At 40.0% G+C, this 25,000-nt stretch overlaps 2 protein-coding genes across 3 annotated transcripts in view; both read right to left on the bottom strand.

The window, feature by feature from the left end:
* The window catches only part of LOC306846171 (PH domain leucine-rich repeat protein phosphatase 1-like), a 33,716-nt gene extending 15,142 nt beyond the window's left edge, over positions 1-18,574 (bottom strand). Inside the window, exons 1-5 of one of the 2 annotated variants that reach the window (XM_079379317.1) lie at positions 17,595-18,574; positions 6,429-6,625; positions 5,256-5,381; positions 1,526-1,674; positions 1,273-1,419 (exon numbers count right to left, since the gene is read on the bottom strand). In XM_079379317.1, the coding sequence (XP_079235443.1) occupies positions 1,273-1,419; positions 1,526-1,674; positions 5,256-5,381; positions 6,429-6,625; positions 17,595-18,474 (1,499 nt within the window). In that variant the 5' untranslated portion in view covers positions 18,475-18,574. Of the gene's footprint in view, positions 1-1,272; positions 1,423-1,525; positions 1,675-5,255; positions 5,382-6,428; positions 6,626-17,594 lie in introns of both variants that reach the window. The other variant, XM_079379316.1, reaches the window with a different exon arrangement.
* A 4,945-nt stretch (positions 18,575-23,519) lies between these two features.
* The window catches only part of LOC306846205 (C-C chemokine receptor type 5-like), a 3,867-nt gene continuing 2,386 nt past the window's right edge, over positions 23,520-25,000 (bottom strand). Inside the window, exon 2 of the mRNA XM_079379370.1 lies at positions 23,520-25,000. This exon is cut by the window's right edge and continues 403 nt beyond it. Within this exon, the coding sequence (XP_079235496.1) occupies positions 24,394-25,000 (607 nt within the window). The 3' untranslated portion in view covers positions 23,520-24,393.

Raw genomic sequence — 25,000 nt, forward strand, 5'->3', positions numbered from 1 at the left:
CACAGCATACTACACCAGACACTGCTGAGTAAAGTGCTCCTGATTAGATGAGAATAAAAATATAGTATTCATTTTTGATTTAATAATAATAATAATAATAATAATAATATCTTAGTTGTTCTTACAGTCACATGGTTTGAAAAAAAAAAAGACTGTTTGAATAATTTAAAACTGACATTAAAATCTATATTGGGAACAATATCTAAAACTAAAAGGTTGATATATATATATATATATATATATATATATATATATATATATATATATATATATATATATATATATATACACACACACACAAATTTCAGGCAATTTTAGAGCAAGTTATTACACATTTATTTTACTACGAAGATTATTTATTCATTTATTTTATTTAGTTTTAAATTTTATACACACCCACTACTGTTCAAAAGTTTTAGATTGGTAATATTTATTAATGTTTTTTTAAAATGTCTTCTGCTCACCAAAGCTGCATTTATTTCATCAAAAATACAGTAAAAAATATGAAATATTATAACAGTTTAAAACAGCTGTTTTCTGTGTGAATATGTGTTAAAGTGTAATGTATTTCTGTGATCTGCAGCTGTATTTTCAGCATCATTACTCCAGTCTTCAGTGTCACATGATCTTCAGAAATCATAATAATATACTGATTTACTGCTCAACAAACATTTCTGATTATTACCAATGTTGAACACAGTTGTGCTGCACAATATTTTTGTGGAAACCGTGATAAATGTATTTTTCAGGATTCACAGATGAATAGAAAGTTTAAAAAAAACAGCATTTATTTGAAACAGAAATCAACTGTAACATTATAAATGTGTTTACTGGTGCTTTTGACCAATTTAATGCAGCCTTGATGAATAAAAGCATTAATTTCTTTCATTTCTTTCCAAAAATAAAATCTTACTGACCACAAATTCTTGAATGGTAGCACAAGATAATACAAAAGATCTATATTTCAAATAAATGCTGCTCTTTTGAACTTTATATTCATCAAAGAATCCTTAAAAAAAGTACACACCTGTTTTCAACACCGACAATAATCAGAAATTGTAAGATATTATGCAATATATTTTGCTGTATTTTGGATGAAGTAAATGAATACTTGTTTATTATAAGCCATTACTCTCACTGGACTGTTATTGTTAGACTTAATATTATTATAGTAATTGCAGAGGTGTAGTTTCTCTAAGAACAGTCTGCTGAATAAGACCCGATCTGAGAGTCGGAGGCTGATTGGACGAGCCGTGATCATGTGACACTCACTTGCTCATGTTGGCCACGTCGGGGTGGACAGAGGTCAGGTGGTTGCAGCTGAGGTTGACCTCCGTCAGTGTGCTGATGGAGCAGATGTGCAGCGGGAAACTCCCCAGCTGATTATGAGACAGATTGAGACTCCGCAGGCGGGAAAACCTGCTGAGAGATGACATCATCATATTTTGACATGTTTAAGACTATTGATCGTCTGATGAAATATGCCAGAACATGGACGCGCTCACAGAAACCCTCCCAAACGAACCTCTGGAGCTGCAGCAGCGTCTGGTCTGCAGGAAGGAAGTTGTGTTTGAGGTTGAGGTGCGTCAGATCCTGACTGTACAGCAGGTTAGGAGGCAGCTTCTCCAGACTACAGCAGGACAGATCCACCGAGCTGATCCTCTGAGACACCACCTACACACACACACACACACACAGATGTCAAGAATCATTCATGATAGACCGCTAGGGCTGCTATAGAGTAGGACTGTGCCATTAATAGCATGTGATTGTCACGTTCATCTCGTCAGTAAAGCTGGTTCTGTGATTAGTAGTAAATCTCCATCAGCTGCTTTCAGATGGAGCAGCATTTACTACACAGAGCCGTACTTCACTGACAAGCTACGCAATATCGCACTCATTATCGCAGGTGATTTGTCTTACTTATTTTTTCTAGTTTGAATGTCTTTCCTGAGGTGAATGTGACGTTATGTGACATTGATCACGGATGAAACACTGACTGATCGATTATAAGATTCATAATTGATTTGAGTTCTGATGTTCATTCAAGCTGCTGCTGTAACTCGCAGTAAAGAAGAAGAGACCATCAGTTCACTACAGTGATCTGTGACGCACATTAAAGACTCACAAAACCACACGTGACCCTGCAGCACAAAAGCAGTCATGAGTAACACAGGTATATCTGTAGCAATAGACAACAATACATTGTTTGGGTCAAAATTATACATTTCTCTTTTATGACAAAAATCATTAGGATATTAAGATCATGCTCCATGAAGATATTTTGGGAATTTCCTACCGTAAATATATCAAAACTTCATTTTTGATTAGTAATATGCATTGCTAAGAACTTCATTTGAACAACTTTAAAGGAGATTTTCTCAATATTTAGATTTTTTTGCTCCCTCAGATTCCAGATTTTCAAATAGTTGTATCTCAGCCAAATATTGTCCTATCATAACAAACCATACATCAATGGAAAGATTATTTATTCAGATGATGATGAATAAACCTCAGTTTAACCTTTATGACTGGTTCTGTGGTCCAGGGTCACATTTACTGTTTGCATTTCATAGAGAAATGGACAGAATGTGAACGTGACTCAGTAAACGGCGGTGACTCAGTCTAAACACACGGCGATCACATTAACCGAGGCTTTTCTAATCTCAGGCTCCCGGTGGACCGGACACGTCTCACGGCACACGGCCGTCTCCGCTGGAAAATAGACTGGCCTACTTGCGTGTGTTTGGGATGGTGCACTCGTAGTGAAGTATGCTAAAGTAGGACTCCCAACTAGGGCTTTCACACACACACACACACACACACACACACCTCGCGTGATGGGACGATGGTGTCGTTTTCAGGGCAAATGTAGATCAGAGCAGTGAAGCGGTGGAGAATCTGAACAGCTGCGTTTAGAGCCTCTGCAGTGTGAAGTGTGAGGTCAGACTCTAAAACACACACTGATTTATAACGTCTGCACTTCTGCCGGAACACACTGGAGTGTATTTCCCACCAGCCCTTTACAGTACGCCAGAGCTGGACCGGACTAACATCAGTGGACAAGTGTAAGTTAACGTCCAGAAAGACCACACTGGGCAAAGTTCAGCGTGCGGCGAGAGTCGAGTCACATGATCACAATATAAATGTTTGACAAACATCCACAGGACGGCTGCGTTTCAGACTCCACATTCACATCTGTTCCTGACACAATGACAATTTGAGGATTTCAATATTTAAATAGGGCTGGGAAAATAAATCAATGCATCATGAATTGAGATATGATTCAGCATCGATTCTTCCGAACGCATCTCGATTCTCTGGAATGGATTCTGAGCTTATATTTTAACAGCAGATGGTGCTCTGCTCTAGTGTTTATCCACACACTCAGATACTGATGAAGAAGAGCGCTGAAGAGCACTGAGTCTGTAATCTCACCTGGGCTCAGAATGATTTTATGACGCCAGATTAACATGAACACAGCCCACTGTGAACACTCTTGCAATTCACTTCAACCTTGTCGAATCTTATGAATGATTATTTTAGGTTCAAGTGTGTGTAAGGATTTGGAAACAAGCAGAGTACAGCTGTTTCTGAAGCATTTAGCACCACCTGCTGTTCAAAACTACTCTCAGAATCCACTCCAGAGAGAATCACCATGCATTCGGAAAACCTCCGAAGCAAAGCGCCAATCGATTTATCATCGCTGCCCTATATTTAAGTACAAATACATTTAACCAAAACACTTCATTTTTGATTCCGCTGAAAAACAAAGCATGAAAATAATTGTCATTTAATATTCAATAAACAAATCAAATGTTTTTAATAATCAACACTCAAATAAAAAAATAATTTGTATAAAAACATATAAAAACTGCCTTATGTACAATTTAAATCAACTTTTTAATGCCTTCTACTTTTAATGTTTCTACCACAATTCATTGTTGAAATATAAACATTTAAACGGTAAAAGACATGACTAACATATCAAGTAAAAATACATGAATAGGTAGGGGTGTGATATGATATTTTATGATTGTGGATGTCTCCACTATCTGCTTTTGAATAGATATCGTAGTATTGTGCTACAGCGTGCCTCCGACTAATATACTGTCCAATGCGACATACATTCACATCAAATGTTCTCTCTGCAGTAGAGTTACTCTCACAGGAAACGGCACTTCTTCAAAAACACAAAAGGACATTATTTGCATCTGCTTTGAAGCCTTGCCAGTAACACCTTTCATTCGTGTGCTGTTCTGACATGCGCTTTTTTTAAACAACGCCTGATTACTGGACTAAGTTATTTTTTGCGTCTGATCGCGTGAATACTGTCAAAAAATATCATATGTAAAATATTAAAAATGAGATTATATTAGATGCGTGCTGCTCTTAAAGGGACAGAGCTAAATATGCTGCCGGGATAGTTAACCCAAAAATGACATTTCTGTGATTATTTAGAAGATATTTTGAAGACTGTGGATAACCAAACAGTAGCTGGTCCACATTGACTTTGATCGTAGGAAACAAATCCTACATGGAAATCACTGTGTTTGGTTAGTCTTCAACATAAATGTTATGTTTAGCAGAAGAAAGAAACAACTTGAGAGAGAAATGATGGGATAAAAAATAAAACACTATGACAGAACTGACAGACAGATGACAGAATTATTCCTTTAATGTTAATAAAACAACAAAACACAAAAAGAACAATCACTCGCCGCTCTTAACTGAAGATATTAATAGGAATCACTCTATATAGTGGTTTATTTCTATATTTGTTCATGTAATTTCTGAAATGCTACTGCTAAATACACCTACCTGAAAACAAAGCACTTTTTATAATATGCATATTTGTAATGTGTTTTTTTTAAAAACAAAAGATAAAATAATGACAGATTTTAATCTTCGCCCACTTTGGTCTAAATATCCACCATTCTTTTTATATGAAAGGCCTTGAAAGGTTTAGTTTTTAAAATAGGGAAATTAGTTTGGCTGTAATGCTCAGACAACTTGCAAAATAGAAAAACCAACATGACAAAGAATGGTGATAAAATTGTTAATAGTGATATTCCTATAATAATTCAGGATCCTGGTGTGTATCAGAAGCAGATTCAGTCACTATACCGCAGTACCACCATAGTACTCGTTAATAAAGGCATTCTCTAGTGAGGTTTAGATCAGCTCTAGTGTGTCAGCTCGTCTTATCTGTACAGGTTCAAGGTTCAAAGGACATCACACACACACACACACACCTTCGCCGCCTGCCGGTGCCAGCGCAGGTGTTCGGTGAAGCTGTCGAAGCTGATGTAGTAGGTCTGACTCTGAGGTCCCGCCGAGCTGAAGGCCAAACAGTGACTGTGCTTCTTCACCTCTTCCACCTGAACACACACACACACACACACACACACAGTGATGAGCGTTCATCAGCGTCACAGGTCTGTTTAGATCAGCTGTGATGGCTGACATGGCAGACAGCACTCAATATTTAGTCTAGCAGTCTAGAACAGAAATAAACACTGAGAGACTATGAAACACACTCTGTTTGTTTAGCACTTCATCAACTCTCATAACCACCATAAAACTTTACACCTCACTAAGCAATGTCCACTATGCCTGTCCTCTCACTGCGCTCGCTGGTAAAGTAACCAGGATAAATGTCATATATGTGACCCTGGAGCACAAAACCTGTCTTAAGTCGCTGGGGTATATCTGTAGCAATAGTCAAAAATACATTGTATGGTTCAAAATTATTGATTTTTCTTTTATGCCAAAAATCATTAGGATATTAAGATCATGTTCCATGAAGATATTTAGTAAATTTCCTACTGTAAATATATCAAAACTTCATTTTTGATTAGTAATATGCATTGCTAAGAACTTCATATAACAACTTTAAAGGAGATTTTCTCAATATTTAGATTTTTTTGCACCCATACACCAATGGAAAGCTCATTTATTCAGCTTTCAGATGATGTATAAATCTCAATTTTGAAAAATTGACCTTTATGACTGGTTTTGTGGACCAGGGTCACATGTTACATTTCCATATGGGTGGGAAATACGCTGCATAAACATAAACTGGTGTTCAGCTCATGTAAGCAATATAAAAGTGAATATTGTGAATATGGGCAGTGAACTTATTTTTATTTTTATTAAAGATTGGGCCAACAAATTAGTTTCATATCCTGTCTTTTCATTCTTATGGGCTGCAAAAGTCTAAATCTAAATTAGAGCAGGTAAGTTTCAGTAATTAACCATTTACACTAAAACCAATTTTAGGCATTAAAAGGGATCTGTAGGGAATACTGCCAAACGGCTGAAGAGAGACTATTCTATTCTGACCACTGTGCGCTTCGGGAGGGATGCTGTAGGATCCCTGGTTTGGGACAAACATTCCCCGTAGGATGATAATGTGAGTTGATTACCTTTCCTCCGATCAGTGGCAGGATGTGCATCTTGCCCGTATGGCTGGCCTTCACTGAGGACACCATCAGACAAGTGCCACATAAAATCACCTGCCGTCGACTCCAGCGGTTCACCGGCAGCTGCAGCTTTCCTTTCCTTACATTATATGTTCCAGAGAGCTGGATGCGCTCGGAGCTCTCGATGCTGTGAGGTTTTCCTGCAAAACAGAGAAAACCACGAGTGACTTCCCCAATCCACTCCTACTGTCAACACATCCAATGCAGCTTCAGAAGTGGATCTCCGTTCACACCTGCTGTTTGCACTGCTCTCTACATTCTCTAGCAGTCAGTACTAGAGAATGGAGAGTGGAGTTCAGCAGTCAGTAGTAGTAAAGAACAGAATTCAGTAGTCAGAGGTATTAAAGATCATAATTCAGCAGTCAGTCCTAGTAAATATCAGAATTCAGCAGTACAGTACTAGTGGAATTCACCATTATTAAAAGTAAAGCATTGGTCTCAAACTCAATTCCTGGAGGGCCACAGCTCTGCAGAGTTCAGATCCAACCCTAATCAAACCCATCTGATCCAGCTAATCAAGGTCTCTGGGATCACTAGAAACTCATTGAGTTTGAGACCAGTATAGTAAAGAGTAGAATTCAGCAGTGCTCTATGCTATATGGAGTGAGTTTACATTCACCATTGAGAAACAGATGTACAATATTTTCTGCCATAAACTCTAATTTAATCAAAACCGGGTTGATTTGTCAGTAATCTCTCCTGGTTATAATAGATATTCTTTCATATCACTATCTTAATGACTCATGCGCTGTATTTGTCCTGCACTGAAGGGTGAGATGTGGTTCTCTCATGCATCTCAGAGATCTCAGCTGACTAACTATGCAGCAACATTTCTGCTTTCACTTCTAAGACAGAGCAAGCCAGATCTGACCCAAAAGCAGCAGCAGTATGTGGGTCAGGACCCCACGGTACACCGCATGGAGCACTGCAGCCCACTTTACACGACCATCAGCACAGGTTTAATATGATGACACACAACCTGATTTGCAAACAACACCAGCAGGTCTGAAGCTGTTCTTCACAAACAATCACAGTTACAGTGTTATCTCTTGTTAATATTGACGCTGTAGACAGACAGGCACACAGAAAGATCTCACATGGATCTTAAGCATGATTTATGCGTGTTGTGCTCTTTCCCCGGGGCTTGATCCTCAGGAGGAAACCACAGCCTTTCCTGCGTGAGAGATCTTCTCTGAATGTCATACACCCTGAACCATGAGCACATTACGCTACACGGCTATCCCGCTTAAGTCACACCATCACATTTGATTAGCTATTAACCAATTTACCAAGTCAAAGTGAGGCTCAAATAACAGAATTTGAGTTTTCTGCATTGAATTGTCTGGCTGTTCACAGGCTTGAATTAGTCCACCAGCCATGCCACTGTAAGTGGGATGAGTACAGAGCAGAATTCAGCACTCAGTACTACTAAACAAAACATACTTTAATAGTCAGTGCTAATAAAGAGCAGAATTCAGCAGTAGAGGTCGTCCGATATCGGTCTTTTTCATGGCCGATGTGGATACCGATGTTTAGAAATCAGAGCAGCTGATGGCCATAGATCTTCTTTTGATGCTGATTTTCTTTTGCTTTATTGCAGGGTACAAGATAGTAATAGTAGTAGAAGCCTAACTCATATTAATAACACATGGCTCAAAACTTAAGCACCTTCTCAAAATAGTTCTGAAGCATATTGTTTTATGTTTGCTGACAGAAAACAGTTTCCCACAGACCTGCAAATGCAAGTTCATTCTCTGCCAGCAGGAGGCGCTGCTGGAGCGGGAGAAGTATAGCGGTTTCCCTGGTAATGGCGGTACAAAGCGGAGTTCAGCAGTCAGTAGTAGTAGTAGTAAAAAGAATAATTCAGGAGTAAGAACTATTTAAGAGAAAACTTTAGCAGCTAGTACTAGTAAATAGGAGATTTCAACAGAAGAACTAGTAAAGTTTAGAATGCAGCAGTCAGCACTAGTAATGAACAGAATTCAGCAGTCAGTACTACTAATTAATAGAATTCAGAAGTTGGTACTAGTAAAGAACAGAATAACTACTACTACTAATAAAAGGCAGAATTCAGCAGTTAGTACTACAAAAAAAACAACTCAACTGTTGGTACTAAGAGAACAGAATTCAATAGTCAGTATTATTAAGAGCAGAATTCAGTAGTCAGCCCTAGTAAAGGGCAAAATTTTGCAATCTGTACTAGTAAAGTGCAAAATTCAATGGTCAATACTACCAAAAAACAGAATTCATTAGTCAATATTATTAAGAGCAGAGTTCAGCACTAGTAAAGATACAACTAGGTAGTAGGTACTAATAAAGAACAGAATTCAGCTGTTGTACTAGTAAATTACACAATTCAGTAGTCAGTATATTATTAAGAGAATTCAGGACTCAGCAGTCAGTACTAGTAGAGTGGAATTTAGAATTTAGTTTATATTGGCCATTAAGAAACAAATGTACAGTATGTTACAGTGTAATAAACTCTAATTTAGGCTATAGCATGTAGCCCCGTGACGGTGTCCCAGCCCTACAGGTGACTCCTGGGACAGACGCCAGTGGTCGAGGGTGAGCGGTCTGTCCGACGTTTGACTCAGGATCTGTTTTTAAACACCTCATCCTGTTTTGAGCGGTCAGGCAGATGCAGTCCTCTGGGTATCCGGCACAAAGCAGAAGAGGGTGTGTGTCCAGGCTATATTTGTCCACGCTCAGCTCGTGCGGTCTAATGCACTGGAGAAACCGCCTGCATGACATATTGGGGCTAAAAACTCCTGAATCATTTCTTTCAGGAGTGTAAAAGGCTCATGACCGCGAGTGACACGTTCTGGAAGAGCTCAGCGCACCACCACAGATGCATTACATAATCTCACCATCTTCACTTTTTTTTTTAAAGGAAACTTTCATGAGAGATTTTAGATATCTTGATAAGTATTTGAAATGACTTGTCAAAAAAAAGTTCTTATCAGAGGAAGCATCATTGCAACCAAACAGTGGATAAAAATACAAGTAAAACGAGTAGTCCAAATAATCAGGTTTCACACAGTTTGAACACGAGGAAGAATGAGATCTACATCCTAGCTACTAGCCAGTAACGTCATTTCACTAAGATAATGTCATGCAATATAACAAAACGTGACTGTATCAATTCAATTACGTGTAGAATGACAGAAGAGAGACAAAACTGCAGTTAACATTAACCAACAGAATCAGCCAATTAAAAAATAATAATAATAATAAATCACACAGCTTTGGAAATAAGCTGGCAGAGAACAGACAGCTGCTGATAAAAGCATGAACAAGTGCTACACATGCCAAACATTAGAATAAATCATGGGTGTTAAATGCACAAAATGAATGAATACCCCAGTGAAACACTGCCATACATCCCGATTATTAGCAAACAACGGCTTTCATCTGCGTGGACTTTATTTATCCATTCACATCTATGGGAAAGTGCACACACGGAAATTCAGTAGGCCTGATTATTTTCTTACTCTGATGTTGTTTTAAGGAAATACAGATTATTTTCTTCTTTTTTGCGGAACACAAAAGGAGAAACAACAACAAACAATCCTGTGCACGCTTATCTATTTGATGGCAGTGAATGGTGACCTCCTTTGAGCTTTCAAAAAAGGGATGCAAACGTGTCATAAAATAACCCTATGCATGTTAATGTGTATATTCTGAGCACATACAGTAGGGTTTGGTGAGGAACACCCAAAATGTGGATTATTATTAGGTGAAAAGCACAGAAGCAAGTCGAAATCAAGATGAGTCAAATCATGGTAAACCATGAGGCCTATAAACGTCAGAAAAGGTATTGTGCTCTGGTGGAGAGACGGTCTGAATGACAGGCCTAAGGCAATATTTTTCTATGTGTTTTTAATTCAACTGCTTTAATATACAACTAATTAAATAATTGATAATGAAAGATTTAATCTTCTGAATTCTCTGGCATTAACCGGCTCTGTTAATAGTGTGCACACGTCCCTGAACAAACCCCTCAGATAGAAAGCATCGCTCTTTATTTAGAGCATCACATGTGCAAACATCCTAACAAGAGTGCATTCACATGCATCATAAATCACATGCATCATAAACACATCTGACGAATGGCGTAACGTGACAGGGAATGACATACTATAGATGAGCAAAGCCTCTAAAAATAACAGCGGCTCAGAAATGATCCGTTCAGTTGAATCACATGTATACACGCAGATCTCCGCTCTCCACTAACCACACTTAGATTTATCATGAGGTCCCAGTGTGTTTGAATCATGTTTTGTGAAGGTATGAAGATCACACAGGTGTAGAGAATCATATTAACTATCCACTCACAGTCATCAACTACTGGATTTGTATTATATTTGTAATGTTCTTGGAGTCTAGGTGGCACTTCTGTGGAGTATTTACTTATAAACACATATAAAAAAGCCTCATCTAAACCAAGCAGTGCCAGACTGACCACGAGTGTAACTGTATATCTTTAACAGCACAAATGATGCAGGAAGATGCGTCGAGTGCCATATTCATAGCCCCGTGTCATAAACAGACTGCCTTCAAAAGAAGCAGTATTATCAAAAACCAGATATTTAGTGGATTTCAAATAAATATCACATACAATGAATGCTTATTTGACTTATTTTTGTACTTTAGTTTCAGTAAACTGATTAATCACTGATGGCTGATGCAAGTCGCAGGTTCAGTACAGAGACACACACACACACACACACACACACACTCATATATGCTGATGACACATTGAGACGCAGAGACTTTGTCGTGGTGTCCTCTAACGTTTCTGGCGGAGAAGAGACGGTGGGCTCAGCACACAGACACTAATGCTGAATCTCCTGAAATCTCATCTCCATCCAGCTCCACACACCGCCCTGAACGACTGCAGCGCTCCGGCAAACAAACACACTCGTTAAAGAACACTTACTGCATTTACAACACAGCATTTCTCAGCTTTAGTTTACATTGATGTAATAAAATACCAAAACTAAAACTGAAATAAACATGATTAAATATTAGAAACATTAAAAAAAAAAATTCAGTTTCAGCATCCACCTTTCTCCTAACGAGCCTACTGTGCGTTACATTATGGGACGCTCTTCAGGAGAATAATGTTTGGTATATTAATGTGACGAGATATAATTACTTATAGAGTAGCTCTTTTCAGCCCGCTGCATTGTTTTCCTTCTGATTATTTTCATGTTTCCTCTGTATTCTGCTGTAAGTAAATGTAAAAAGACAACATATTCTGTGCATTTATGGTCTGCTCTCCCGATTTAATTTACGTTATAAACCATGAATAATTCCCTGGAATGCACCAAGAATCTTTAATTTCTCCGCAGATCCTCACGTCTCTTTCCAGGTTTGCTTTCACACGGATGCTGTAAAATGCAATTGTTAGGAAATATAGCCATATATTGCTATAATGACATTTAACAGTCTGTAATATTGCTGCAGATAGGAGGAGGATCTTTAGGAGTTATTCAAGGTGTAATTTGTTAATGCTTTCACATTTTTTAATTTCCTGACTGATGGTTGAAGGGCGAGTAAAATAACGTCGCCTCATTGCTTATTAGTTAAAATGCTAATTATTGCGTTCACAGAGCGAACCTTTTGCTCTGAGACACTGTAAACGTGCCACGTGTCTACTGTACTGACTCGTGAACGCATGCAGAACACCGGACGCGTGACGGAGATAAAGAGCTGAATGACAGACAGAGAGAGCAAGCCCAAACACCGCTCTGAGGACGACACAGCAGAAAGAAAAATCACTCCGTTCTTGAATGGAGAACCTTCAGATAATCTTAAATACTGAAAGCACTCTTTGTTTTTTGCTTCTATGCTCCTCTTTATTATTTCCTAATATGTTTTGAAGTTATAGGCTATTAGTTTAAAATTCTTAACATACAACTGCTCTAATTATTTTTTATTTGTAATTATTTTAAAAAGTACTTTACTTATGTAAGGATATGTAAATGTAAGGATTTTAAAATTCTCAAGTCGGTAAACTAATTAGTTAATAACGGGGGAAAGTACATCAAGAATGGGATCGTGAGGTGACTAAAGATTTGATGTTCACATCTCAAGAGCAGCAAAATGACATGTTTAGATTTTACGTTTATCATATGAAGTCATTTTAATAACCTTGATTTGTGCTTCATTGTCTCTTAATCAGTGTGCAATAATTGATTATCCATGAATTAATTGTGTTTATTACTGATGATAAGCTTTCCTGTTCCTGCTTTATCAGTCAGATCAAACATGAATAAAATTTAATTTAAAAACAGTGAAATATACTTTATGATCAAATATATTTCTTATATCATACAGCAGCTTGAAAAATGTTACCATAAACAAATAGAAACAATTGAGGCTACATATCAAAATCTATAACAGTAAGCCATTTATCATATTATTTATAACACAATCTGCAGGATATGAAGTCTTAAACTGTGTCTACAGAGTCTTGAAACATGCCTGACATTCCCGGAGCGTCCGAGTACATACTTCACATGCCTGCAGAACACACACGAACCCTGCGGAGACGACTGACTGACATTAATCCTGCTCACATGAGCACAGCGGCTTTAATCAAGACCACATCTGCCAGACCAACACTGAGAAACGCCAGAGAATCGCTCAACCACAAACACTCAGACAGAAGAGCTCTGTTCTTGAGCAACAGAATTAGTGAGTGATTCCCAAAGCATCAGGGCTAACACTGCATTACAGTACTGCGTGAGAGTTAACCGTTCAACATGCACAACGTGTCAGACACAATGCTAAATATTTCACAGTTAGCACCTTATCTCATCTATGCCAGCACTCTTCAACATGCTTCATATCAGAGAGTCGTTATGCAGAAGTTCATGCATTTCAGTTTCACTAATGAGCAGATACACAATCAACCACGGCACCGAACTACCAAAGCCTTCTCAAAAAGCTTTCACATAAAATTCAATGTTTTTTTGAAATCTAACGGTTTACTGTACCTTTAAACTAAATATTTCACTAATAATCTAAAAGAAGTTTACATGTTTTACGTCGAGTATTATATTTGATCATCAGGCTTTTACGGCTCATATAGTCTGATACAGAGAGAATATGGAGGAAAAACAGCTTTATTCAGAGACTCAAACCGAGCAAATTCTGATGCTTGTAATATAAATCACTGAGATCTTTATAACAGTAGAGCAGATCCTTACATAAAATGATGTATATATCAGCAGTCACTCTATATCTCCAGTAATATGTCTCAGTAAGATGAGATGGAAATGATCCAAACATATAATGCAATGCTGATTGAGAGATGAAGAAATAAACGCTCCTCAGAAGATGTGAGATGAAGATCATTCCTCCGCTGAGGAACAGTGAAAGTAAAGCTTCTGGAAACAAACGCTCCTCAAAAGATCCTGATGATCAGATTTGAGACGCACTGATTTATCTAGAAAATGATTGATGGAGAATCAAGTAAAGCTGAGCTGCTTCAGTCCAGTAAGAGTTCATCTGGAGATATGACTGCAGTTATTCTGACCTTTACTTGATCAAAATCAGTCAAGATTTGACACTGAAGCAGCCGCTGGACGCTTGTACAATTACACTAGAAGAGCTTTTACTGGATAAAACTATCAACCAGACGACAGGAGACATGAGGAGACCGAGTGTGAATCAGCACAGTTTTGATCACGTTTATCAGGCAGTAAAGCAGGCCTCATAAGATCAGCCTCAGAGCAGGATCTGATCCACACTGTAAAAGCCTGAATGTGTCCGCAGCTCATCTTAAATCAGTTTTTAAGACAACGGCTTCAACAGTTGCTAAGATCCACTCCTGCTCGGCCCGACGAATCCCACAGCCCTTTCTCCCCCCATCCGTATTCCTCACAGCCCTGTTTTTCTCAGCGGCGTGAATGAAAGCGCTTCCTGCGGCCCACTGTTGGCCGCTGGCGTGAGACGCTAAAGAGAGCGCGAGCCAAGAACAGGCCGGCTGAACAGCATCTAAATATCCAGAGCCCTCTCTCTTCACCCTCCACTGCACCAGCAGCATTCAGCCTTTCATTGCAATGATAATGAACAGACCGGAACAAGAGCGGCTCACAATGGTTTTGAGGCCATGTCATGTGCATCCGTGGGAGCAGAGAACGCTGCCATGTTTTATTACCAGCGACGAGAGAGAGAGAGATCCATGGGAACATAAAGACGGAGGATCATTGTGAATGCATGCTTGTTCTGAAGCTGTAAAGACAGCGACTGGAGCTCACGTTTGACATGCACTGGCCGTACAGAGACATCAGAGCCGGTCTCTCACGCACACGTGTTCTGTGTGAGCATAAACATTAATGCAAAGCAAAATATGTAGGATTATTCATTTGTCGAGGTCTGTTTGAAATAAGTAAATAATTCAAGGGTTGTTGCACTATTTTTGACATGCACATGCAGACAGTGAGCCGCTCTCTCACCTCTAATCTTCTGCATGCATGTGTACTCTGTACAGTTTGCAAACACTTCTGTTAAACAAAAGTGGCAATGATATTCATTTGTCAAGTTCTTTCTAAAGTACTTTTGGACATGCACATGCTGTAAAACAACTGCTTGATTCGGACCTGAACCGATCTCTCACGCGAACTGTACTGAATGCACTGTGCTCTGTGTTTGTAAACACTTCTGTAAAGTAACACTTGCAAGGCTGTTCATTAGTAAAGTAAACAAATAATTAATGCTGTAGAATTATTTTGGACATGAACACACTGTGAAACAAAAGACCCTGACATCATGTGAACTTGTGTTTGCAAAGTTTGTAAACACTTCTGTAAAGTAACACTTGATGGGTTATTAATTTGTCAAGTTCTTTCTAAAGCAAGTAAAGAAATATATAAGGGGTGTTGCACTATTTTTGACATGCACATGCCAAATATCAACCGTTTGACCCTGACGTCACATGCACTCAGATCTCTCACCTCTAATCTTCTGCATGCAAATATATTCAGTGTGTTTGCACACTTCTGTTGAGTAAAACTGGCAATGTTATTCATTTATAACTCTTTCTGAAGTAAACAAATAAAGTATTGTAGCACTATTCTGGACATGCACATGCTGTATAACACCTGCTGGAACTGAGCTGAGCTGATCTCTCTCCTCTAATCTTCTGCGTGCACGTGTTTGTAAAGTAGGTTAGTATTACTTGTAAAGTAAAAAACTGTATAAGGAGCAATGCAAAGCCACTGCTATTACAAACGAAATGTTGATTCATATCAGTGTAAACTGCTTCTGCTGGCCATCATCCTGAGATAACGTCTGCTCTGGACCGGCAGAATCTCAGCAAATACACCTCAGGGGTCTCTCTGTGAACTCAAATATTTCACACATTCACTTTATAGCACCTTATGTGTGTCCTTCACAGGAAATTTAGGAGAAGCATGTGAGACAAATGTGTCCCTGCAGCACAAAAGCAGTCATGAGTAACACAGGTATATTTGTAGCAATAGACAACAATACATTGTATCATTAGCATTAGGGGTGGGCGATATGGGAAAAATATCATATCACGATTTTTTATAGAAATATCACGATTCACGATTTTTATCACGATTCTTTGTTTACATTTACATTTATTCATTTAGCTGACATTTGTTAGTTTTACTATTTTGGTTTTACAAGTTGTCTGAGCATTACAGCCAAACTAGAAAGACAAAGATGCATGGCAGATATTTAGGCCAAAGTGGGTGAAGATAAAAAATCTTTGTCATTATTTTATTTTTCTTATTAAAAAATAAGAACAAAGATACACATTACAAATACACATAATATACAAATAAAACAAACAGTGCTTTATTTCCAGGTACAATAGGTGTATTTAGCAGAGCATTCAATGAAATTGAATGAACAAATATAAAAATAAAACACTAGACTGATTCCTAAAGCAACTGTATTAAAGTTTTTCAGTCAAGAATAGTGAGTGATTTTTCTCTTTGCGTTTTGTTAACGTTAAATGAATAGTTCCCCCACAAATTAATATTCTGTCATCTGTCTGTCAATTCTGTCATAATGTTGTATTTTTATATCATCATTTACTCAAAAGTTGTTTTAAACCGGAATGAGTTTCATTCTTGTGCTGAACATTTATAAATGCTATTTTGAAGAAGGCGGAAAACCAAACAGTTGCTGGTCCTCAGTGACTTCCATAGGATTTTTCTTTCCTACTATCAAAGTCAATGTGGACCAGCAACTGTTTGGTTTTCCACTGAGTAAATAATGACAGAAATTAAATTTTAGGGTGAACTATCCCTTTAATGACAGTCGACAGCACGTTTAGTGTCCTGTCCCTTTAAGAGCTGCACGCATCTAATATACAGACACGCATCCGTTTCTCTCTTAACTATTTACTTTCATTTTAGAGATAACCAACTCAGTCTGTATGTAAACCTTGTGTGTTTTGACAGTATTAGCGCAAAATATAACTTAGTTGAGTAATCAGGCGCTGTTAGACAGGCGTTTTAGTGCGCGTGCTTCAGGTGTATGCGCTCAGAACAAGCGCACGACAGACCAGCGCGCGAATTAAACATTTAACCAGCAAGGCTTGTATGCAAATAATGTACTTTTGCGATCGCGAATAAGTGCAGTGTCCTGTCTGAGTAACTCTACTGCTGTATGTCGTGTTGTACAGTATATAGAGACGGCGGCGCCAGAACTGTATTTGACAATGTGCGCGGTAGCGCGATACTACGATATTTCTTAAAAAGCAGATCGTGGAGACATTTTTATCGTCCACGATCAAAAATCGTCATATCGCACACCCCTAATTAGCATATTAAGTAAAGATCATGTTCCATGAAGATATTTTATACAATGACTCGCTCAAGATTCACTTGTTTCATTACTGGATGCATCAGTGCTTTTGAATGAATGATTCAAAGACAAATACTTTAACAGCCCTGATTTGAATTTTACAACAATTATCCGATTCTAGACTTGGAATTGATTTTTGATTCCCAACCCTACCACCCCCCACAGCAGACGGAGTGAGGCACAATCAGTCGTGTGTTTGCTGTAAACTGCAGGTGTCTGGAGGCTGAGGGAAACACCTGCTGAAGCGAGTATTACCTGCGTAGAAGCGCAGCAGCGACCCGAGCTCGGTGTCCATGCCCTCCTCCTGCACGCGCCACGGGTCCTTAAATCCCAGTTTAAACAGGAAGTCGTTCTGGATCTGCAGGGGCCTCTCCTCGGGCCCCAGGCGCCGGGCCGCCTCGCCGTGCAGCTGAACGTACAGCGCCGGACCGGAGTCCCAATCACCGGCGGGACCCGCCTCGGCTCCGTCCGTTACCGGACAGTCCAGCTCCAGCTCGTCCGAGGAGCTGCCGTACGTGTCCAGGCCCTCGAGAGCTGAGGCGTCGGTGCCCAGGGTCATGTCGTCGCTGAGCGAGTCCCGGTGCCGGCTGAGCCGGGCCCCGGAGCTCAGATCGCTGTTGCTCTCCACATCGGAGCCCGCGGACCGTTTGACGGAGTCCTCGTCCTGAGGCTCGGTGTAGATGTCGTACCGGAACCGGTGCTCCTTCTCCAGCAGCAGCAGCCGCAGCCGGTCGCCGTCGCAGTTCCCGTTCACGTCCGTCTTGGCGGCCAGCCTCAGGACCGAGCCCGGTTTGCCGCTCAGGCGCTGCGCGATCTCTGCCGCGGTGCAGTCCCCGGTGCACAGCACGAGCCGCGGCGGGAGCGAGCGCACCGTCAGCCGGTCATGGACGTGTACGGAGCCGCGGCGCAGGTCCTGGCGGACCCACTGCCGGTCACACAGCTGCAGCGGAGCCGCGGCTCGCTGTCTCTGCCGGTCCAGAGACGCGTGCCTCCTCACCCTCCTCCTCCTCAGCTCGGCGGGGCTCCGGTTCTGACGCGGGTTCGACGCTCTCTGGCCTTCGTCGTCTTCTTCATCGGCCGCAGATCTCAAGGCCGCGCTCGGAGCGCCGCTTTTCTTCAGTTTCACGCTCTCCATCCTCGCGGATCGCTCTTTAGTCCATCTGAGCGCCGCACAACGCGCGGATGGGCGTCATGTACGATCGCGCCGCGCCGTTCGACAGCAGATCATGGAGTCTGAGAGCGAACGAGGCAAATCTCGCGAGAACCAGACACGCGAGAGGGATACAGCTCTGACCGGAAACGCCGTGTTGATATGCGCATGCGCAGTAGCGCTGAAGCGAAAGCGGAGGAATCTCCAGTGTTGCCAAGTCCGCGGTGTTCCTGCTACTTTGTGGCTGAAAGGGATACAGCTGAAACCGGAAGCTAACAATAAATTAAATTTTTCACTTATTAAATTAGATTAACGTCTACACCTAAACTTTCCCCTTATAATAAACTAAAAGTAATTATTGTTTTAATTACAACGTCGTGGCCTAATGGTTAGAGAGTCGGACTCGTAATCCAAAGGTTGTGGGTTCGAGTCTCGGGCCGGCAGGGATTGTAGGTGGGGGGGAGTGAATGTCCAGCGCTCTCTCCACCCTCAATACCACGACTGAGGTGCCCTTGAGCAAGACACCGAACCCCCAACTGCTCCCCGTGTGTGTGTGTTTGTGTGTGTGTTCTCTGACTCTAGAACTCTCTATTCTAATTCTATTCTTGTCTCTTTTAGACTTGCACTCTATTCATTTACTGCATTTTCTTAAAATAAATAAATAAATAACAGTAGCTTCTCTAATCTTTTCTCTAATCTGTTTCTTTTTATTTATTATATAATTAACAAAAGCAAAAAAGGCCTCTAACACTAGCTGCTCTATTGTTTTTTTTTTATTCTCTATTTAGTTTTTATTGATTATATAATTGTAAAAGCCTTGCTGAGGAGTGTTACAGCACTAGTGTATCGTTGCTCTTTTGTTGGTTTGATTGCTTCTATTGTCTTCAGTTGTAAGGGGCTTTGAATAAAAGCATCTGCTAAAGGACTGAATGTAAATGTATATTGATGTGTGCGTGTCCAGTACACCATCCAGCCTTAGCCTGGCTTTATTTCTCCAGAGATATGTATTTGCATGTTCGTGGGTTGAAGTGGCCCCAATAAGGTGATATTTGGCCCCTGGAAGGCGAATTTGACCAGGGACAGAAACAGGATTTATTGTGCAAACCTGGCAACCCTGAGCGGAATGTTGTTTTTATTATAGCCTGGTATTTTCTAGTGATGTTCTATCGTGTATGTATACTGTTTTTTGCATTATAAACATAAATATAAGAAGGGACATCACTGTAAGCTCGCGGGAATTGCAAACCATCGAGAGAGTTCACGTCCTCTGTGCTGCTATTGTGTGTTTTAAACCATTTTCTCAATCTTTTCATAAGTTGACTGCGTTTTGTATATTCTTGAATAAAAAGAGCGTGAAGACGCGACGCTTCATTAAATCTCGCGAGAACAGAAGCCAGTAACGCCCTCAGACTGCTATTGTGGATCGTTCAAACTTATTAAACACCTGCTTATGTTAGTATTTTTAACTTAACATTCACACTGGGAGTCTGTAAAATCGAGTCGCTGTCATCCTTTATCTGAAATATTAAAAAACTGTGCAAGATGTGCGCATTTTTAGCACAAAACTCCATTTCCCCAGATGCACTGCGGCGTTTGTTTTTATTAGTGCGTCATAGTCATGCTCATCCATGCTTATGTTCATAAGTTATAAAACAGTTCGTCAGTGAGTTGACACTACAAACACTAAGTTAATCACACATCACAAGATTTATCTCATATTAGATAAAGTTATATTCAACAAGTCATGCATTCTTTTGGGCATAAAGCGATAGTGAGCGCTGTTATTTTAACAATCTGTGACGGTTGCAAGGGCTTTCAGTTGATGAATGTTGTTTTATTTATAATAAAAAAATAAATATAAGACTGTGGACTGAAGTGATATTGTTGGATCTGGTGTTCATGTGCAGCAGAAGTGTTTCACTGCCATCTAGCGGACGAACACTATCAGTGAGGTTATCTAATTAAGGTTTGTGAATGGACCATATTAAATAAATGACATGATTCAAGCTTACTTCCTCCTAACTGAATGTGTCGAGACAGGAAACACATGAAGAGAATTAAATACAGTCAAATGCACATCTGTGCAGTAAAAACATGTCATATACTGTCCAATACAAACATCTGCAATATCACTATTTATAACATGTTTATTTTGTGCATCATATCTTATTCACATTCCTTTGCATAATTAATATAGAATACCTGCACATATATTGTCTACTGTCTATTTAGCATGTTGTGTATTCTTATATATGCACTAATTGTGTGTGTATGATCTGTGTCGCTGTCGTTCTGTGTGTGCTCTGTATCCCAGACGTGATGTTCTTCAGTGAGGTGTAAAGCATCCTTGCTAAGAAAGCTCTTTCTGATTCTGATGGCTTCAGGGTCTCACTGTTTACAAACCAGCTGCAAATATTTTATTGAAAGTGTCATTTATTAAATGCAGGAAACAAAACATCAAATAAAATATGAAGTTGTTTTATTCATTTTCAGGGCTTGTTTTGTTTCTGGAGTGCACAAGGTTTATTTTTATTAAACAAATGTGTCCGTAAAAGTGCCTAGAAAGTGCTGTAGCTGCTGTTTAATGTCTGCTGATGAAGCCCTGGCTTCATTCCTCCTCCTCCTCGCTTCAGCAGATGTGAGCTGAGCTGAGATGAGGATGAGGATGAGGATGAGATGAGTTGAGGATGAGATGAGTTGAGGATGAGGATGAGATGAGTTGAGGATGAGGATGAGGATGAGGATGAGATGAGATGAGATGAGATGAGATGAGATGAGATGAGATGAGGTTGAGATGAGATGAGATGAGATGAGATGAGATGAGGTTGAGATGAGATGAGATGAGATGAGATGAGATGAGATGAGATGAGATGAGATGAGATGAGGATGAGATGAGATGAGATGAGATGAGATGAGATGAGGATGAGGATGAGATGAGATGAGATGAGATGAGATGAGATGAGATGGAGGAGGAGGAGGAGGAGGAGGAGGATGAGATGAGATGAGATGAGATGAGATGAGATGAGATGAGATGAGGATGAGGATGAGATGAGATGAGATGAGATGAGATGAGATGAGATGAGATGAGATGAGGAGGAGGAGGAGGATGAGATGAGATGGAGGAGGAGGAGGAGGAGGAGGAGGAGGATGAGATGAGATGAGATGAGGATGAGATGAGATGAGATGAGGATGAGGATGAGGATGAGGATGAGGAGGATGAGATGAGATGAGATGAGATGAGATGAGGAGAGATGAGATGAGATGAGATGAGGAGAGATGAGATGAGATGAGATGAGGATGAGGATGAGGATGAGATGAGATGAGGATGAAGATGAGGATGAGATGAGATGAGGATGAGGATGAGATGAGATGAGATGAGATGGAGGATGAGGATGAGGATGAGGATGAGATGAGGATGAGATGAGGATGAGATGAGGAGGATGAGATGAGGAGGATGAGATGAGGATGAGGATGAGGATGAGATGAGATGAGATGAGATGAGATGAGATGAGGATGAGGATGAGATGAGATGAGATGAGATGAGATGAGATGAGATGAGGATGAGGATGAGATGAGATGAGATGAGATGAGATGAGATGAGATGAGATGAGATGGAGGAGGAGGAGGAGGAGGAGGAGGATGAGATGAGATGAGATGAGATGAGATGAGATGAGATGAGATGAGATGAGGATGAGGAGGAGGATGAGATGAGATGAGATGAGATGAGATGGAGGAGGAGGAGGAGGAGGAGGATGAGATGAGATGAGATGAGATGAGATGAGATGAGGATGAGATGAGATGAGATGAGGATGAGGATGAGGATGAGGAGGATGAGATGAGATGAGATGAGATGAGATGAGATGAGATGAGATGAGATGAGATGAGATGAGATGAGATGAGATGAGATGAGATGAGGAGAGATGAGATGAGATGAGATGAGATGAGGATGAGGATGAGGATGAGGATGAGATGAGATGAGGATGAGGATGAGGATGAGATGAGATGAGATGAGGATGAGGATGAGATGAGATGAGATGGAGGATGAGGATGAGGATGAGGATGAGGATGAGATGAGGATGAGATGAGGAGGATGAGATGAGGAGGATGAGATGAGGATGAGATGAGATGAGATGAGATGAGATGAGATGAGATGAGGATGAGATGAGATGAGATGAGATGAGATGAGATGAGGATGAGGATGAGATGAGGATGAGGATGAGGATGAGGATGAGGATGAGATGAGATGAGATGAGATGAGATGAGGATGAGATGAGATGAGATGAGATGAGATGAGATGAGATGAGATGAGATGAGGATGAGGATGAGATGAGGATGAGGATGAGGATGAGGATGAGGATGAGATGAGATGAGGATGAGGATGAGATGAGATGAGATGAGATGGAGCATGAGGATGAGGATGAGGATGAGATGAGGATGAGATGAGGAGGATGAGATGAGGAGGATGAGATGAGGATGAGGATGAGGATGAGATGAGATGAGATGAGATGAGATGAGTTGAGATGAGGATGAGGATGAGGATGAGGATGAGATGAGATGAGATGAGATGAGATGAGATGAGATGAGATGGTGGAAGAGACATGTTCAGTGTTATCAAACACTCTCAGATCCAGTGATTAATAATAAGGTACAAAGGACGATATTCATGTAGCATCACAGTAAGAGCTTTTGTACCTTTTTGCACAGAGTGTAATAAATACCACCAGGCCAAAGAATTGTAATAAATCACATATTTAAAAGCCACTTCATAAAAATCTTAATAAAAAGCTAAATTCAGAATGCAAGTTAAATGTATTTCTTCAAAACACATTTTTTTAACACTTGATGCCAGCGTTGGGAAAGTTTCTTTTAAAAGTAATACATTACAATATTGCATTACTCCCTAAAAAAGTAACTTATGTTACTTAGTTACTTTTTATGGAAAGTAATGTGTTACTTTACTTTTGAGTTATTTTTTGTAAAAGCCCTTTCACACCAAAAGAGAAATGAATACGCCTCAGGCTGAAGGAAATGTAATAAATGTGTCATTTTTTATTATTATTAAGGTTGAATTGAATAATTGAAGGTCAGTAGCAAAGACATTGGTTAATAAACTGGGATTAAATTCATTAATTATATTTGTTTTATTTAACATATCAAATTATTACAGGTTTGCAGGAACACTGAATATGTTTTAGTGCAGGTAAAATGAGTAAATACATGTAGATATTTAGTCTAGAACTACAGTAAGATCATGATGATATTTAGTCTAGAACTACAGTAAGATCATGTTGATATTTAGTCTAGAACTACAGTAAGATCATGTTGATATTTAGTCTAGAACTACAGTAAGATCATGTAGATATTTAGTCTAGAACTACAGTAAGATCATGTTGATATTTAGTCTAGAACTACAGTAAGATCATGTTGATATTTAGTCTAGAACTACAGTAAGATCATGTTCACACACAACACTCTGCACTTACTCCTGATTTCTCTCAACACCAGAGCTGTCACTCAATACATCAGAAACACAGGAACTGGAGTTACTTATTCGAAAAAGTAACTCAGAGATTTAACTCTAAATTAAAAAGTAATGTGTTACTTTACTGATTACGTAACTCGCGTTACTTGTAATGAGTTACCCCCAACACTGCTTGATGCAAATACTAACAGTGAGTTTATTTAAAAATGTTGATGAAATCATTCATTTCTGTATCCTTTGCATATCTAAAATATGAGGGATATGCATGCAAAATATGTGCATTTTTGCAACAGCTTCAGCTTCTGCCTTCTCCTACTTCACATATACATAAATATTAACAAAACTGTCAAAAAACAAAACAAAGACAACTGAACGCAGGGCCGGTCAGAATCTAATGCCGTCTCTGGAGGAATGTGTTGTCTCTAAGCGATCAGTGTGGAGGAATATTCAGAAGAGCCGCTCTCAGGTGACTGTGGAGAGCAGGTTATGTGTTGGCTGAAGCACGATGGAAGCTGCTCCTTCAGGACTGTAAGGACGGCTCTTCTGAACTTCTGTCCAGCACAGGCGTAGATGATGGGATTCAGGCAGCAGTGGCTTAATGCGATCGCTTCCACACACTGCTTGGCAAGAGTCAGATCAGTGTGCCACTCGCAAGAAAGCAGGTGTCCCTTCGTCTGCAGGAACTCGAGGAACGTGACGATGTTGTATGGAGTCCAGAAGAAGAAATAAACGGCCAGCAGAGCCAGGAGGAGTTTGACCATGCTGTGCTTTCCTTCTGATTTTCTGCTGAGGATCCGGCAAAAGCAGAAGCTCATGATAATCAGAGGCAGAATCAAGCTCAGGATGTTTAGATACGTAAACGACATCCAGGCTGCACCTTCAGGAAATTCAGATCTACAGGATGCTTTAAGGTTGGTCTTCTCTTTCACTTTGGCAAAAACAATATTAGGGAGGGATGCAAACAGGCTGAACATCCATACAAATAAGGCCAGAGCCATTTTTGCAGGCCGTTTTCTGGAACAGATGCTG

Source organism: Barbus barbus (genome assembly GCF_936440315.1).
Source record: "Barbus barbus genome assembly, chromosome: 26".
Lineage (NCBI taxonomy): Eukaryota > Metazoa > Chordata > Actinopteri > Cypriniformes > Cyprinidae > Barbus > Barbus barbus.